This window comes from Barbatula barbatula (genome assembly GCF_947034865.1).
Source record: "Barbatula barbatula genome assembly, chromosome: 23".
In the NCBI taxonomy this organism is placed as follows: domain Eukaryota; kingdom Metazoa; phylum Chordata; class Actinopteri; order Cypriniformes; family Nemacheilidae; genus Barbatula; species Barbatula barbatula.
The window spans coordinates 18,293,970-18,308,092 of NC_136786.1; the positions used below are offsets into that span (position 1 = coordinate 18,293,970).

At 37.1% G+C, this 14,123-nt stretch overlaps 2 protein-coding genes across 2 annotated transcripts; both read right to left on the reverse strand.

The window, feature by feature from the left end:
• Positions 1-100: 100 nt before the first annotated feature.
• Positions 101-5,863, reverse strand: ptchd3a (patched domain containing 3a). Its single transcript, XM_079487655.1, has 5 exons — positions 5,670-5,863; positions 3,999-4,699; positions 3,586-3,707; positions 2,891-3,036; positions 101-2,809 (listed from the first exon to the last, which is right to left on the reverse strand). The coding sequence occupies exons 1-5, from the start codon at positions 5,752-5,754 to the stop codon at positions 861-863; spliced, it is 3,003 nt and encodes a 1,000-aa protein (XP_079343781.1). The 5' UTR covers positions 5,755-5,863; the 3' UTR covers positions 101-860.
• On the reverse strand, positions 5,838-8,779 carry rdh12l (retinol dehydrogenase 12, like). Its single transcript, XM_079487656.1, has 7 exons — positions 8,625-8,779; positions 8,210-8,322; positions 7,963-8,118; positions 7,630-7,734; positions 7,344-7,553; positions 6,855-7,047; positions 5,838-6,733 (listed from the first exon to the last, which is right to left on the reverse strand). The coding sequence occupies exons 1-7, from the start codon at positions 8,636-8,638 to the stop codon at positions 6,631-6,633; spliced, it is 894 nt and encodes a 297-aa protein (XP_079343782.1). The 5' UTR covers positions 8,639-8,779; the 3' UTR covers positions 5,838-6,630.
• Between the last annotated feature and the right edge of the window lie 5,344 nt (positions 8,780-14,123).

The window sequence follows — 14,123 nt, forward strand, 5'->3', positions numbered from 1 at the left end:
GAGCTGTGTGAGGAAATGTGCAATACAGAAGGAAAACGGGAAGTGTTTCCCTTTAAAGATGAGGACATAATGTTTTGGTTGATCAAAAAAGGACAAGTTTAGATTAAAGTTTGTTTAATAATTAGCATCTACACACAGTGAACAATCTATAGAAATACTGGAAAAAACACAATAATACTTCATTAGCTTAAAATATTTTAACACAATTTAATAAGATCTATCATTCTACATTTTAAACAAAGCTAAATAAAATGCACATGTTCGCAAAAATAAAACATTTCAATACTTTCTTTGATTACATTGATAAAGAATTTTATAGACATTTTTCAAGTCCAATGGGATTTTAAACCGCATTGGTTCGCAGAATCCAGTAACTCAAAGCATATAAACCATGAATAAAAGCTTTTCAAAGCTTAATTTGCCATCATTGAACATATCTTAAGAAATATCAAAACCACAGAACTGCTGCCAAAATGGAATAGTGTTAAGTGTATAAACAATACATTTTATAATATTGATATAATATTGATTTATTTTTACCAATAGATGGAAAATTTACAGATTAGATTTACATCAATTACTAAAAGGGATAGTTCACCTGAAAGTAGTTAATTTTTTTTACAGGTTCTTCTGAGAAATGTCTTCTATAACATTAAAATCAATGGGATTAAATGTCTTTTGGTTACCAGCATTCTCCGAAATGTATTTTTTTCGGTTCTGCAGAAGAAAGAAAGTCATACAGGTTTGAAATGAATGACATAAGTGTTAATGATAAACGAATAAAACATTTTGGGTGAACTATCCCTTTAAAACAAAAAGTCAACGCAAACATATTTTAAAGAAGATCAAGGATAAACATTTCACGAAGCGTCCACGTTTGAACAATCCAGATTGGGAACATGTGAATCTTGAATGTGGTTGCTATTTCCTAAATCACAATTCTGATCTCCTTGTTTGGAGTGACCGTTCACGTTGAACATTTTATCATCGGAGGCTGAATACATGTGAACGTCATAAGTCTGCGTGTCCACTCTGAACATCGGGAATGTGTTGGCCATGCACATCCGATCATTTTGAACGTGACCATTATTGCCGGTTATCATCCAAATGGCAGAGCAGGATTGAGTTTGACCGATCTGATGGTCGCTAGGTTGAAAAGTGCGATTGTCATAAACTTCCAGCTCTTTAATCTCACCGTCTTTAGTCTTTGGATGAATATTATTGGTATGGCTGCTCTTCATGACCTCTTCCTCTGCTTTATTTTTACTCTTGATTTTAGCCGGTGTGCCGCTACACATGTCAAAGAAGGTCAGGAAAACCGGTATGAAGGTTAAACCGTGGATGAGTCCAAAGAAGATCACCAGGAACATGATTTTGAAGAACGTTCTAAAGATGTAATTCTTCGACGCAGACAACACAACCACCCCAAGAATAGTCGACACCGCCCCTTGCAAAATAGGATAACCCAAATTAAAAAGTGCTTCCACTGCTTTTTCATTTGCGCTGGGCTTCTTATTGGAGACGAAGGCGTATGATATGTGAGCAGAGAAATCCACAGAAAAACCAATGCAGACGACAAGAATGATCATAGAGATGGTGTCTAAATTAACATCCCACAATGCCATGAACCCAGTGACCCCAACGATGACAGACGCGATTGAAAAAGTCACCCAAAGGGAGCACAGAGGGTTCGGGATGAGCAGGAGAGAGATGATCAACATCACGGCTGTCGTAACGGAAATGTTCTGAATGGTGTTGCTGACTATCACAGCATATTGGTCATGGTAGATGAATGCTGGGTGGTACACTAGTAAGGGTACCGGACACCTCTGTGCTGTGTCTCTTAACTTGTTCAACATGTTCATCTCGTCCAAAGCTGTGGAGATGTTTACCGTCTGTATGAAGAACCGAGACGCATGGATGGAGTTGTTGGTGAAATTTACATCCTGTTTAAAGTCAGAATAAAATCTGAGAAATGTTCCTAAACTGTCTTTGAAAACGTTCTCCGCACTCAGATTGAGTTTGGTGTGATGCCCATAGTACTTGTACGATTTAATCCAAGATGTAAATATATCCTTTTCAATAAAAGATAAATTCTTAAAATCTTCGATGCAAGCTTCCAGATCTGACATGTACTTTTCATCCCAATATGGAAATTCTTGTCGAACGACGACCATGATATTGGGGCCGTATTCGGAGAAGTACGCTTTCTCGTCATCATAGTACTTCACCACGTAAGAATCGTCGGCCGCCAAATTACGAAGATCAATCCCCTCCTGAATCTGAAAGCAGCCGTAAATGCTAATAATCAAGTAGACGCAATATAACAGAATCACGAAGACCTTAGTCCACGATTTGGTCAGGAATGGGCCGTAGTACATTTTAAAGAAGTGATTCATGGGTTGCACCTCCTCTGTGCCGGTATGGGGGTCGTAAGCTCCGCCCACGCAACACAGCTCGAAGCATTTCGACTGACCCACGGGACACTCCTCTGGAACTTTCGTGCAGGTCAGCCAATGCTTGTTTGTGTTCTCGCGCCTCCCGTTGAGAACGAGAAATGCACCAAAGAATGTGATGCTGTAGATGTAGCAGAACAGGATGGAGGTGCTGGTGTACAAGCAGAAGGAGCGGACAGAACGGAAGGGCGTCATGAGGCCGATGTAGAAGGCGAGGACATCTGTGAGCGTGGTGATGGTGATCGAGATGGCCGCATCTTTGTATGTGTTGGCCAGGCGGGTCTCCACTCGATCGTGCACATTCGTCTGCTGCCAGCAGGAGATGAGGATAAACATGTCGTCCACTCCGATCCCTGTGTTAAAACACATTGGTGACACCTTATTTTTTGTTTTTGTATTATGTGCACAACACAATGTGGTTTTATTGATGTTACCTAATATCAAGAAAGGTGAATTAGCTACTGTCATGACAAATGGGACTCCAATGTGTAACATCATCCCAAAAGAGGAAAGAACAGCTAGTCCGGCGGAGAAAACTCCAAACGTTGCCACCCATACTTTGTTCCTGACACAATCAAACCTGCAAAAAAAAAAAATATATATATATCTTTATGTTAAAGGTTTGAAATACACAGTAAATGCATATAGAAACAAGAACATTTAAACAACATTCTAATGTTTAGGGTCAAAATGTTTAAAACGATCTTGCAAATATTTTCATCTCAAGGTGTGCTTAAAATGTTAAGAGTATTTTACACATAATACTAAACAAAAATATGATTAATTGCTTCACTGGGAAACGATAATGTTATTAAAAAATCTATACAATTTTCTTCAAGAACCAATATTGAAATAGATGAATAATGACGAAAAAGTAATAGGGCCAGAACAGATGTAATCTTCTTCAACACTTTATAAAAAGCATTTCAGCTAGTTAGTTTAAGAAGACGCTTGATAAGCTGGTTAGTCAAACTCTAGGCAAAGGCTGACTATATGGAATATGCTACATATATCATAGTTTTAATGCCTTTTAATTTAGTCACAATATAATTCTCAAACATTTGAGTTATTCAATAGTTGTGATGTGTTTGCTAGTATTCTAAAATGAAAAAAAAGACGTTTTACATACCTTAGACAAGAGAGAATGGAGAATGCAATGGCAATGACATATGTGATGGAGAAGAGGGGGATAACATCCTTTGTGTTTGCCTCAAATTCCACCTGCCTTGACAAAGATGTGGAGTGGGTCACCTGAGAAAAACACAATGACATCTCCCCATTCATGAAATTTAACAGTGACACCTTATTCAAAATCATCTTACAAGCAAATTACTATTTGGATTTTCAAAGAAATTATTATATTTGCATGAACTAACATTAAGATTAATCAAATATAACTTAATATATTGACAATTGTTTGTTCTTGTTTTTGATAATGCATTAAGTATGAGACTTTATTATAGAGTGTTACCCAAACTCGTAATTCAAATGTACATTGAGCAAACAAAGCAATAGAGGGTTAAGGAATTAAACAATACCTACCTTAATGCAGTTTAGTGATAAATTGGAAGAAAATACCCTGAGGAATTCATTCAGCCATAAATCTGTTCTTGAGCGATTGTTATCCTTGAGGAAATAATGCAGGCGCACCGCCTTGGCACTTTTAATAATAGAAGAATTAACATTCACTCCACCAACAGAATGACCCAGGAAAGTGTACGAGAACCCAAAACGGAAAGACGGAAAGGTGAGCTCGGTCTCTTCCACCTTTTTCCCGTAATATCGATAAATATCCAGTATCTTATTGGGTATGCACTTCTTGTACCTTCGTGCGCAAAGCTCCTCAAAATGGAGCACCTCGTGACCCATGGACACACTCAGTTCCTTGACTTTCCTGTCCAAAGTGACAATCTCTTGAAACGCAGAATCCACGAGGACGTTGGAGGATGTTGAGACAGCAATAAAAGATGCGTAAACTCCGTCCGTGTACAGTCTTTGGTTGGAGAACACCGAGTCGTTCAGAGGAAAGTTCTCCTGGACGAACAGCCTCTCCAGTTTGGCAGGACCGTTCACTGGTGTGAACTGGTCCTCGATGTCATTGGCCTCTCGATCCTGTAAGAAATAAAATCCACTGCCCAACACGGCAGAGATAAATAGAGGAGAGATGAAGAACCACCACGGATGGGTTCCCACGAAGCGGCCGAACCTCTGGAAGCAGATGGAGATGGGCTTCTCCACGCAGTCTGTGGTGCAGCCGGCCATGTTCACCGACAAAAGTTTTAGGAATAACGTGTAAGGAGGGAATTTACTGTCAAATTAATTCGATTGGGTTAAGCAGTGTTGCTTGGTTTGCTCATAAATAAAGCTGAAGTTTAAAGTATCTACGTAAAGTTACATTTAGAAGTTAAAAGTTGATTTTCAAAGAGCTTTAAATACATATTCATACGGGGTATCCTGACGCATTTTTGCGTTTATCTCCAAGGATCAAGACTGTAGCGACCACTCACGGACACACGTAGCAAAATGAAAAAACTTTATTACATTATTATTATTGTGTATTTAATAAATATGAATACGTAGAAACACAAATGTTAAAAAAAATATATCTAAAGTCAGGTGACATTCTTCAAACCCAGCTTCAATGTGAAGTGTGACTTAATATTGGTTACCCACAAATAAGAAATGTTATTTCAGTTATTATTGTGTTAAAATATGAATATGCAATGGCCACAATAGTTTTAACCGTATGAATGTGTATCAGCGTATTGACATTATATAATAAAATCTATGAACTTTGGGACCAGTTAGATAGAAGAAATTGGAGAAAGGCCCAATAATGTCAGAGAACAAGTGTTACTTGTAGTCTATCATGTGGTTTATATTTTATCTGAAATAATGAAATGTATCCAAAACCCTCTAAATAAAATATGAATCAAATTAGCATTTTGAAATACCTGTATGCATATTTATCTGCATGTGACCATATAAATAATTATATTAGTTTATTTTTGTATAGTAAATATTCAATAATCAGATAATTGCATACGTTTTTTTCACGCTAATAAATAAGGTACAGGCAGGTCAGTTTATTTAAATGTATTAAAATTCACAAGCAGCCTGTGTTAAAGAATGACAGTAATAGAAAAGGTACATATTACAAATAAAGCTCAAGTTATGTATGTTAAAAACTTAAATGTGGGAAACATTACTTACGGTATGGTTTTGGCTCCATCAGCACAGAGTGATATGAGAAGAGAATGACAGTCAAGTTCATTAATGAACAGAGAGCTCCATTCATGCTGTTTAATTGTCCCAACAAAAGTGGCTTCAGCTCTCAGAACTTTGATTTAGAGGATAACTGGGGCTTCAAACGACTGAAATTGTGTTGAATTTGTTTATATTTATTAGTTTATCAAAGGGTATAACTTGAAACGGAAAACATTAATGCACAAAATAATTCATTGTAAATTGTCTCAGTAAAGTCAATTTCTTGTTGTCCACTAGCTGGCGCTACAGGTCATTTTCAGCATCCCATGGACGATACGGACAGTGTGTTGTTTTCATTGTGACAGGTCACAAGAAGAAAACGCTTCAGTTGAGGTCGTCATGGCGCCCCAGTGGGGGATAACAGAGCTGCCATCAGATGTTGTCATAACAACTGTGTGTGCTGTCCTTGTAATCAGGTCAAGGGGAATCAGAGCTGATTGTCATATTTAATGGGTCATTGCGAGAGCTGAGATAAGAGATTGTCCATTTTTAACAATAGAAAAACACAGATTCTTCTTTTTGATGAACATTATTTCAAAAAATATTTAGCTTATTAGATCACTCCAAACCTTTTTAATTACAAAATCAGGCTACAAAACAAAAATCTTTATATATTGTTCATATTTACATACAATGCATTTTCACATCCCTGAATCTGACATTCACCTACAAATATTTTAGTAGTGTTATATAAAAGCCAATCAAGGCCAAAATTGGATTTAAACTGCACATTACTGCCATTATTTCACATTTAATTCATGTTTAAATAATCTTTGATTGTTCCCACCCACTGCACACAGACACAGTTGAGTATTCAATATAAGTTAATCATATTTTCTTTTTGAGAGTATGTCTGTTTGATGCAGGCTACAATAAGTGAACACCTTCACTGAAAATAAATTAGTTTTTACTCCCATTTAATATTGAGCATCTTACAGCCGATTTCCCAGAGTTGCTGGGCCACATCATCATCCAGTGCAGCTCGAGAGCAGTTTGCAGGCGCGCAGTCACTGTGTAGAGGACGGCAGAGAGCAAAATATTAGATAACTGATTCTAATAAATTATTGAAATCTAAATGTTATGTTGCGACATATCATAGATGTGCTATAATCAAGATGTGAATTTTCTGACCTGTAATATTTGCCGCTTTCTGTCTCCAGTTCAGCAGCCACGGCACAGTAGATGGAAGTCTGAGCTCCCTGAACAGATGTTTTAGTGAACGGTCTAATCATCCACATGGCTGCTTGTTGAGGTTTATTTACATGCCTCCAAAGTTCAGTCTGCACCACCCCAGGATGAAGAGCGTACACCGTCACTCCAGTACCTGAGATGGTTTAGCATCAATTCTCGGTCTTATCCTTATTTTATCCTCAGTGCTTGTTAGAATAATCATTTTAAATTTTACAACATACACCAGAAACAATACTGTATATATGGAGACTGGGGCAAGTTGTCACATAGGCTCCTATTCTCTAAACACATCTGATCACAAAAAATATTTTACAGAATCAAAAGAATGACTACCCCTGTCTCCCAAGTATATAAGTATATATAAGTTTTACTTGGGTTTATTATATTTGCATTCAAAACAATATCAATTTTAAAGATGTTGAAACTGACCTTCAAGTCTTTTGGCCAATGAGCGAGTGAACAGAATGTTTGCAAGCTTGCTCTGACTGTAAGCTTTATTTTTATCATAACTCTTCTCACTGTTGATGTCCTCCAGGTTGATGGTCCCCCATCGATGTGCCATAGATGAGACGTTAATGATTCTGGCTGGCATTGATCTTTTGATCAAATCTAGTAGCAGGTGTGTCAACAGGAAGTGCCCTAGGATAAGATCGACAACTTTAAATGGCCATTTTTACAAAACAGTGATTGATTTGCACAAATCACATATACTTACCCATGTGGTTCACCCCAATTTGCATTTCAAAACCATCTGCAGTTTTCCCGTATGGACAAACCATCACCCCGGCGTTATTGATTAGGATGTTTACTTGTTTCTCTTCTGCAGAAGAGAAAATCCAGTAACACCACAGTAATACACTTTTGTCCAAAGAAAGTTAGGGTGCACTCAAGAAAACATTTCATCAGTATGTGTGTTCCCTGGGGTTCGAACAGATGACCTTTGGGTTGCAAACATGAAACAGGAACACTCATGTATGTTAAATGTTCCTAAAGAACCTTATTCAAAGAATCTGAAGCCATTTTTAATCATATAAATGAATTTTCTCACCAGTATTGACCTTCTCTGCAAATTCTCTGATTGATTTGGTATCTGCCAGGTCAAGTTTGCTGGCAAACACATTCTGGTTTCCTGAAGATTCAACCACTTCCTTCAGAGCTTCATTGGATTTCTCCATATCCCTGCAGGCCATGATGATCCGAGCTCCTGAGGTCAAAACAAGAAGATCACAGTAAGGCAGAAACACACATAGAAACAAAACACACAGTGAATTCATACGAGATTTCTTTGTGCCAACCTCGCTTTGCCAAGTCAATTGCAGTAAATTTGCCAATTCCAGTATTGGCTCCAGTGATTATAACAGTTTTGCCCTCGAGTCTTACATCTGATGACCACGGACGAAAATAACTTCTGAAAAAGAAGAAAAATGTAAATAATGGATAACTATTTTTGTACTTCACTTTCAGTGTCCGTTTTGATATGACGTAACACGTTTCATTCATTCGAGGGTCAATGGCGCCGTTTTCAAAACAATAGTTTGTACTTGTAATCGTTTTTAAATGTCAAATATTTGTTCAATTTGAGATGTTATCAGGATGTGAATAAACAACACTTTGCCTACAACAGATATTGAGCAATATTTCCCTAGCGTCACATCTACAAGAGATCATCTTTTAAATATGATGAGGAGTATTTATAAAATGCCTTCTTACCGCATTGCTTGCATGTTTAGATTGTTTATATCGAAGCGATAAAATGTAAAGATTTGACAACTTATGAAAGTATAAACAAACAAAACGCTCACACGAGCCTAATGGCGTACACGGAAGTTAAGGCGATTAGTAGTTCGCTATTGGTCAGAAACGGTAAAACTCCGCCCTTTCTCACCTATTTCAACAATTTTCTAGACTTTTATATTTTATTTAAAACACATTTCCCAATATCAATATTATTATCAGAAAAAGTATGAGGAAATAAAAACGGAATCCATGACGTATTCTAGGTTATTTTTATTTTATTTATTTATTTTTTGATTCAAAGAAATCTTTGAAAGAAGCAATATTATACATGTCACACAAAGAGGAAAAAAAAGGATTAATAAATAATAATAAATAATAAAGAAAAAAATGAAAATAAATAGATACAGAAAATAACAGCAAGTATTTATCTTCTTTCCTATGGACACATTCTAAATCCACAAAGAAATTATATATATATATATATATATATATATATAAATATTTAAACAAAAGACCATCCATAAAAATAGACGGGATATTAAATTGAAAAAAACGTCTGCATAAATTTTAACAACTTTACATTTTTTGGGTGACGTATTCTAGGTTTGCCAAGCAGGTGTCAGTGACATGACGTAACACGTTTCATTCATTCGAGGGTCAATGGCGCCGTTTCACAACAATCGTTTGTACTGTAACTGAGTCTGTCGAATCTCAAGATCTTAAAACATTTGTTCAATTTGAGATGTTATCAGGATGTGAATGAACAACACTTTGCCCACAACAGGTCTTGAGCAAGATTCCCCTTAAGTCACATCTACAAGAGATCATCTTTTAAATATGATGAGCAGTATTTACAAAATGCCTTCTTAACTCATTACTTGCGTGTTTAGATTGTTTATATCGAAGCGTTAAAATGTAAAGATTGAACAATTTATGAAAGTATAAAACAACAAAACGCTCACACGAGCCTAATGACGTACACGGAAGTAAAGGGGATTCGTTGTTTGCTATTGGTCAGACGGTAAATCTCCGCCCTTTCTCACGTATTACAATTTTACCTTTACTAGTTGCTATTTATTCCTTGAGGAGAAAAAGTTCTAGACTTTTATGTCATTTAAAATCAATATTTTTCAATATCAATATTATAATATGAAACATTTTGAGAAAATGAAAACGGAATCCATGACGTGATTCTAGGGCTAACCAGCAGGTGTCAGTAGGTGCATGGAAAAGATAGTTGTCATAATATCTCCTTTGATATTGACAATGATGCTGATGGTGAAATTCATATGGCCTAAAATGGTAAGGTTTTCGATTGTATCCCCTCCCCTACAATGTAAATCATTGTTTCTTTTATTCAGTAATATTTCCCTCGGAATTGCGAAAGCATGTTATATAATGAATAAATATTTAAAAGCAAAACCTAAACATGCATGTATTTAGATCTTTTTTGTTGCATTTAAAATCCCGATTCTGTTGTTCAATGGGGTAAATTTGCTGGTAACATTTAAAACAGGAAGTGAATTGTCAGCAATCAGATGACAGTGTGTAAGTAAACATTTCCTTCCCATGATTCAGACAGGACAGTCATTGGGAGAGGACTATAATTAAATCTCCTCGGATTAAAACCCGTTTGTGATGATAGTATGATAGATGATAGAATTGTTATGTGAGTTATTCTGTTTTTATCATGATTTGCATGATGTGGGCCTAAGCACGGTTGATTCAGAACCGTGGACAGAGCTGTTTGCCCTAACACTGACAACACTGACTGACGCTTGCGTTTTGAAGTTAACGGTTTACTGTAAACCTATTGTTTTAAATGCCCGAACATACACCAAAAGCGTTGAAGTCGGTAAGGGTCAGGGAGGATCGGAAAATAGGGCTCCCCGAAAGCCACTTTGTAACCCTGGATGATACATTTTGGTTTGACCTCAACCAGACTTCAAGTACTTGACATTTGGACAAGACAAGTGATGTATGACAGGCTGGGAACACCAGCAGCGTGACGCAAGTTAATCTGTGACATTGTATCAAGCCCCTTTCGTACAACTTGCACTACAAACAGTTTGTTGTTTTGTCTTGCTAAACAGGTTTAGCTGAATGTTGCGTTGATCTCAAATGGGATTACACGCTTGCTTGTTCAATTATAGAGCAGATTAGACTGTTCATTCTGCAAACTGTCAATTTAGAGGACCAGTCTTAAACAAGTTTGTTAGGAAAGTGCTGACAGAAGTTCATCATAAAGGTCAAAGGCAGGACAAACCAGAATACCTCAATGCGTAACACAACAGCCAGACACCAGCGGAAAGTTTCGATAAGGATGTTCAACCAACACTGAGTTGATTTACACCGAGATGAGAAACGTTGAGTGTTTGGTTTCAGAACAGCTGGTTTGTGTTAGTTCTGTGATCTCTGAGTTAAGAGAGCACCATGACTACGACAAGCCTTGATCAATGGAGCTCCGATATGACCATTCACCAAAAAAAGCAACATGGCGGCAGAAAGCGCTTGAGAGGGAGGCACACTTTGGATGGATTTACTCATGTGCTGAAAATGACTTAAATTTAAATAAATAAACAAACAAATTGATCAGAAAATGAATGAAAGAATGATCATGTTCTTACTCCCCATCAGGGCTCTAGTGATGAGTATGGGATGTCATGGTTTGTAGGACACTCGTTAGGGTGTCTGAGTGATCATCGGATCGAACCCTGCTCAGAGCAGAATTGGGTAGAAATGGCCTCACGTCTAAATTACGTCTGTATTTAGTCACTTCTTGTCCTCCATTGAAAACTACCATTTGTAAGGGAAAGAATATGCTCTGAAATAATACATGGCCACAATGGCTGATGTTTTTGATGTAAGGATGGATGAGATATATAGTATTTTGATATATCTAATTAATAAAAATGCACAGGGAAATGACAAAATTCCACTTGGGTACTAAATTGCTCTCCTGAAATCAAAGTACATCCCTATGAATGAATGCAGCCTCTTCACTTACAGGATCCTCTAAAATGACATTTAAGTCAATGAGATGGTCTCTGTGTGATCAAAATGTGTTCATTGTATTCATGAATGAGATGCATCACTTGCGCTTTAAAAATGAAGAGGAGATAGAAAGAAACTCTGGGATTACCAAAGAAAACCTGCTCCCGACCAGGTTAGGTTCACAGAGTAAGATACTATTTTTACCGACTCTGAGTGACCTCTCCTTTAGAAACGGCTTGAGTTACTCCGCTTTCTCTGGTTTGACATACCTCACATTCTGAAACAGAGAACCCTGAGTTTCCCTCATTTCAGTGTTAATATAGTCAGAGTTTTCACTAAACCTCCTTTCTGAAACGGGCCACAGATCATCCCTTAAACACATGGTTATACTAGAGAATGATTTAGCTGCCAAACCAAAGAAATGATGGAGGAATAGAAACAACAGTGTTTCGTTTCCTCAGCTCTGGACCAGCTCATTAGCTTGGTTCTTTAATCAGCCAGTCTGCTAAATATGGGCTATTCTGTCTGTTGCTTGCTCTGTAAACATGGCCTGTGTCTGGTAAAAACAAGAAAACAGATACAAGGAAAATGTCGGAGAGTCAACTCAAGTTTATTTATATAGCGCTTTTTACAATTTTCATTGTTACAAAGCAGCTGTACAAGAAAACATATTGACTATAAGCAAAACATATCAGGTTATGTAAGTCAAAACACAGGTCAAATATCAGACAGACTGTAAATTAGTTAAATAATTTAACTAATTGAACTGTTAGTTAAATAAAACTATAGAATTCTTACACAAGAGCTGAGTAACACGCGTGATGTCATCTGAATGTTTTTGTATAGGGGTGTTGCAATAAACATTTATTTGTGATATTAATAACCATTGATATAATTACTGATATTGCGTTAATACTATACACGTGAATTTGTCGAAATCCTCGTGAAGGTTAACAGTTTGATAATCCATCAGTGCCATTATCTGGTGGACACTTTAACATAGAGTAGTTGTTGGCATTACATCCATTTAATAAAAATTGCAGAACCCGCTTGAAGACTTTTCAGAATCGTCACACTCTTGCATGTGTGATTTTGTCACGTTATCAATCAAAGAAAATGTCTCTTTCACTCTCTTTATGAGCGGTTGTGTAATGTTGCTTTTGTCATGTGCTTTCTACTGTTTAGATTTTTTTCTTTTGTCAAAATGAACGATGAACATTGACGACTGTTCTCAGGCTGTCAGCGTGTTTGTGTACGATGCGTGTATTTGTCACAGAAATTAATTATCTTAAGCCTTGACATCAATCATTTTATTATATATTATCTATCTATTGTGTTTTGAAGAATATAAGGTGCTGAGGATTTGAGCGCTGTGTCAACACCCTTAAATGACTTAGAAGCTATGGGGACACTTTTACATTCGTCCTGTCAAGATCTCAGGGAAATCATAAGGCAATAAGCACCCCTATGGTCTACAAGTAGGTTTTGCAATATTCAAGTAAGTTAAAAAGCTTTGACTTATATAAACTTTGCAAAATCCCATCTATTTTCCAACGCCATAGCCTGCAATGACGCCTACGTAATTCACAGGTCTGAAGTCATTTGTGAACACAAAACCTCCTACACAGAAAATTCATTTATTTTAGCGAGCAGACACGATGCGGGTGACTTCAAACACCGTGTGTCTGAAATGTCCCAGGTGTACCGTCCGTCACCATCCCTTTCCCCTTGAGATTCAATTACCAGCATTAATTCCTGTTGATCTCCCCTCATTACTTTAGAACAGATCACCTCAATAACAAAATGTTAAAATCACCTGTGTACCGCCTGGGCTTAGTGTGTTCTTGAGACAACATGAAGCACTGTACATTTAGAACATGACCTGGGTTATTTAAATGCTAATACGTAGGAGATAACATTATCGCTCAGTAGCCTTAAGATATAAATCATGTCTGGAGGGTCCCACCCACAGCCGTGAATGTCAGTGCTAGTTTAGCATTGCTGTGTTGAATTGAGATCTGATACTGTGAGATGACTGAGCCGGTGAAAAATTATACCGTACAAAGGTCATGACCGTCAAAGAATCACAGAAATGAGAGGGATTAAGAAAACCTTGCAATACACAACTAATGGAACTTATATGAAAGGTCAAACATCTAACCGTCACCCGTGGTCGTCTTGGATGGGCACCATTGGATAACCATGTCGGGTTGCAACCGCAATGCTCGGACGGATTGAGTTTGATAGAGCGAGATCTGTCTGGATTTAATCTGCAGTTTTGTGTATCTTGAAAATTGAATTAATAGTTTACATAATATCCCAGATGTACATGACTTCCGATATTCAGCTAAACGCAAAATACTTTTAAAGGTTTCTGTCAATTTATGTCCATATATTATAACTTGTCGAAGCTCTAAAAAGTTGGTAACGAAATGTCTCCGTGAAGTGACAGGTGTGTGTTTGAAATGTTATACTTGT

Coding starts and splice junctions, on each gene's coding strand:
- ptchd3a (XM_079487655.1), bottom strand. CDS start 5,754: ATGAATGGAGCTCTCTGTTCATTAATGAACTTGACTGTCATTCTCTTC. Junction 3,708..3,998: donor TATCACTAAACTGCATTAAG/GTAGGTATTGTT, acceptor TGTTTTTCTCAG/GTGACCCACTCCACATCTTT. Junction 2,810..2,890: donor TTCACCTTTCTTGATATTAG/GTAACATCAATA, acceptor GTTTTAACACAG/GGATCGGAGTGGACGACATG.
- rdh12l (XM_079487656.1), bottom strand. Junction 7,048..7,343: donor ATTGGCCAAAAGACTTGAAG/GTCAGTTTCAAC, acceptor AAACCATCTCAG/GTACTGGAGTGACGGTGTAC. Junction 6,734..6,854: donor GAAAGCGGCAAATATTACAG/GTCAGAAAATTC, acceptor TCCTCTACACAG/TGACTGCGCGCCTGCAAACT.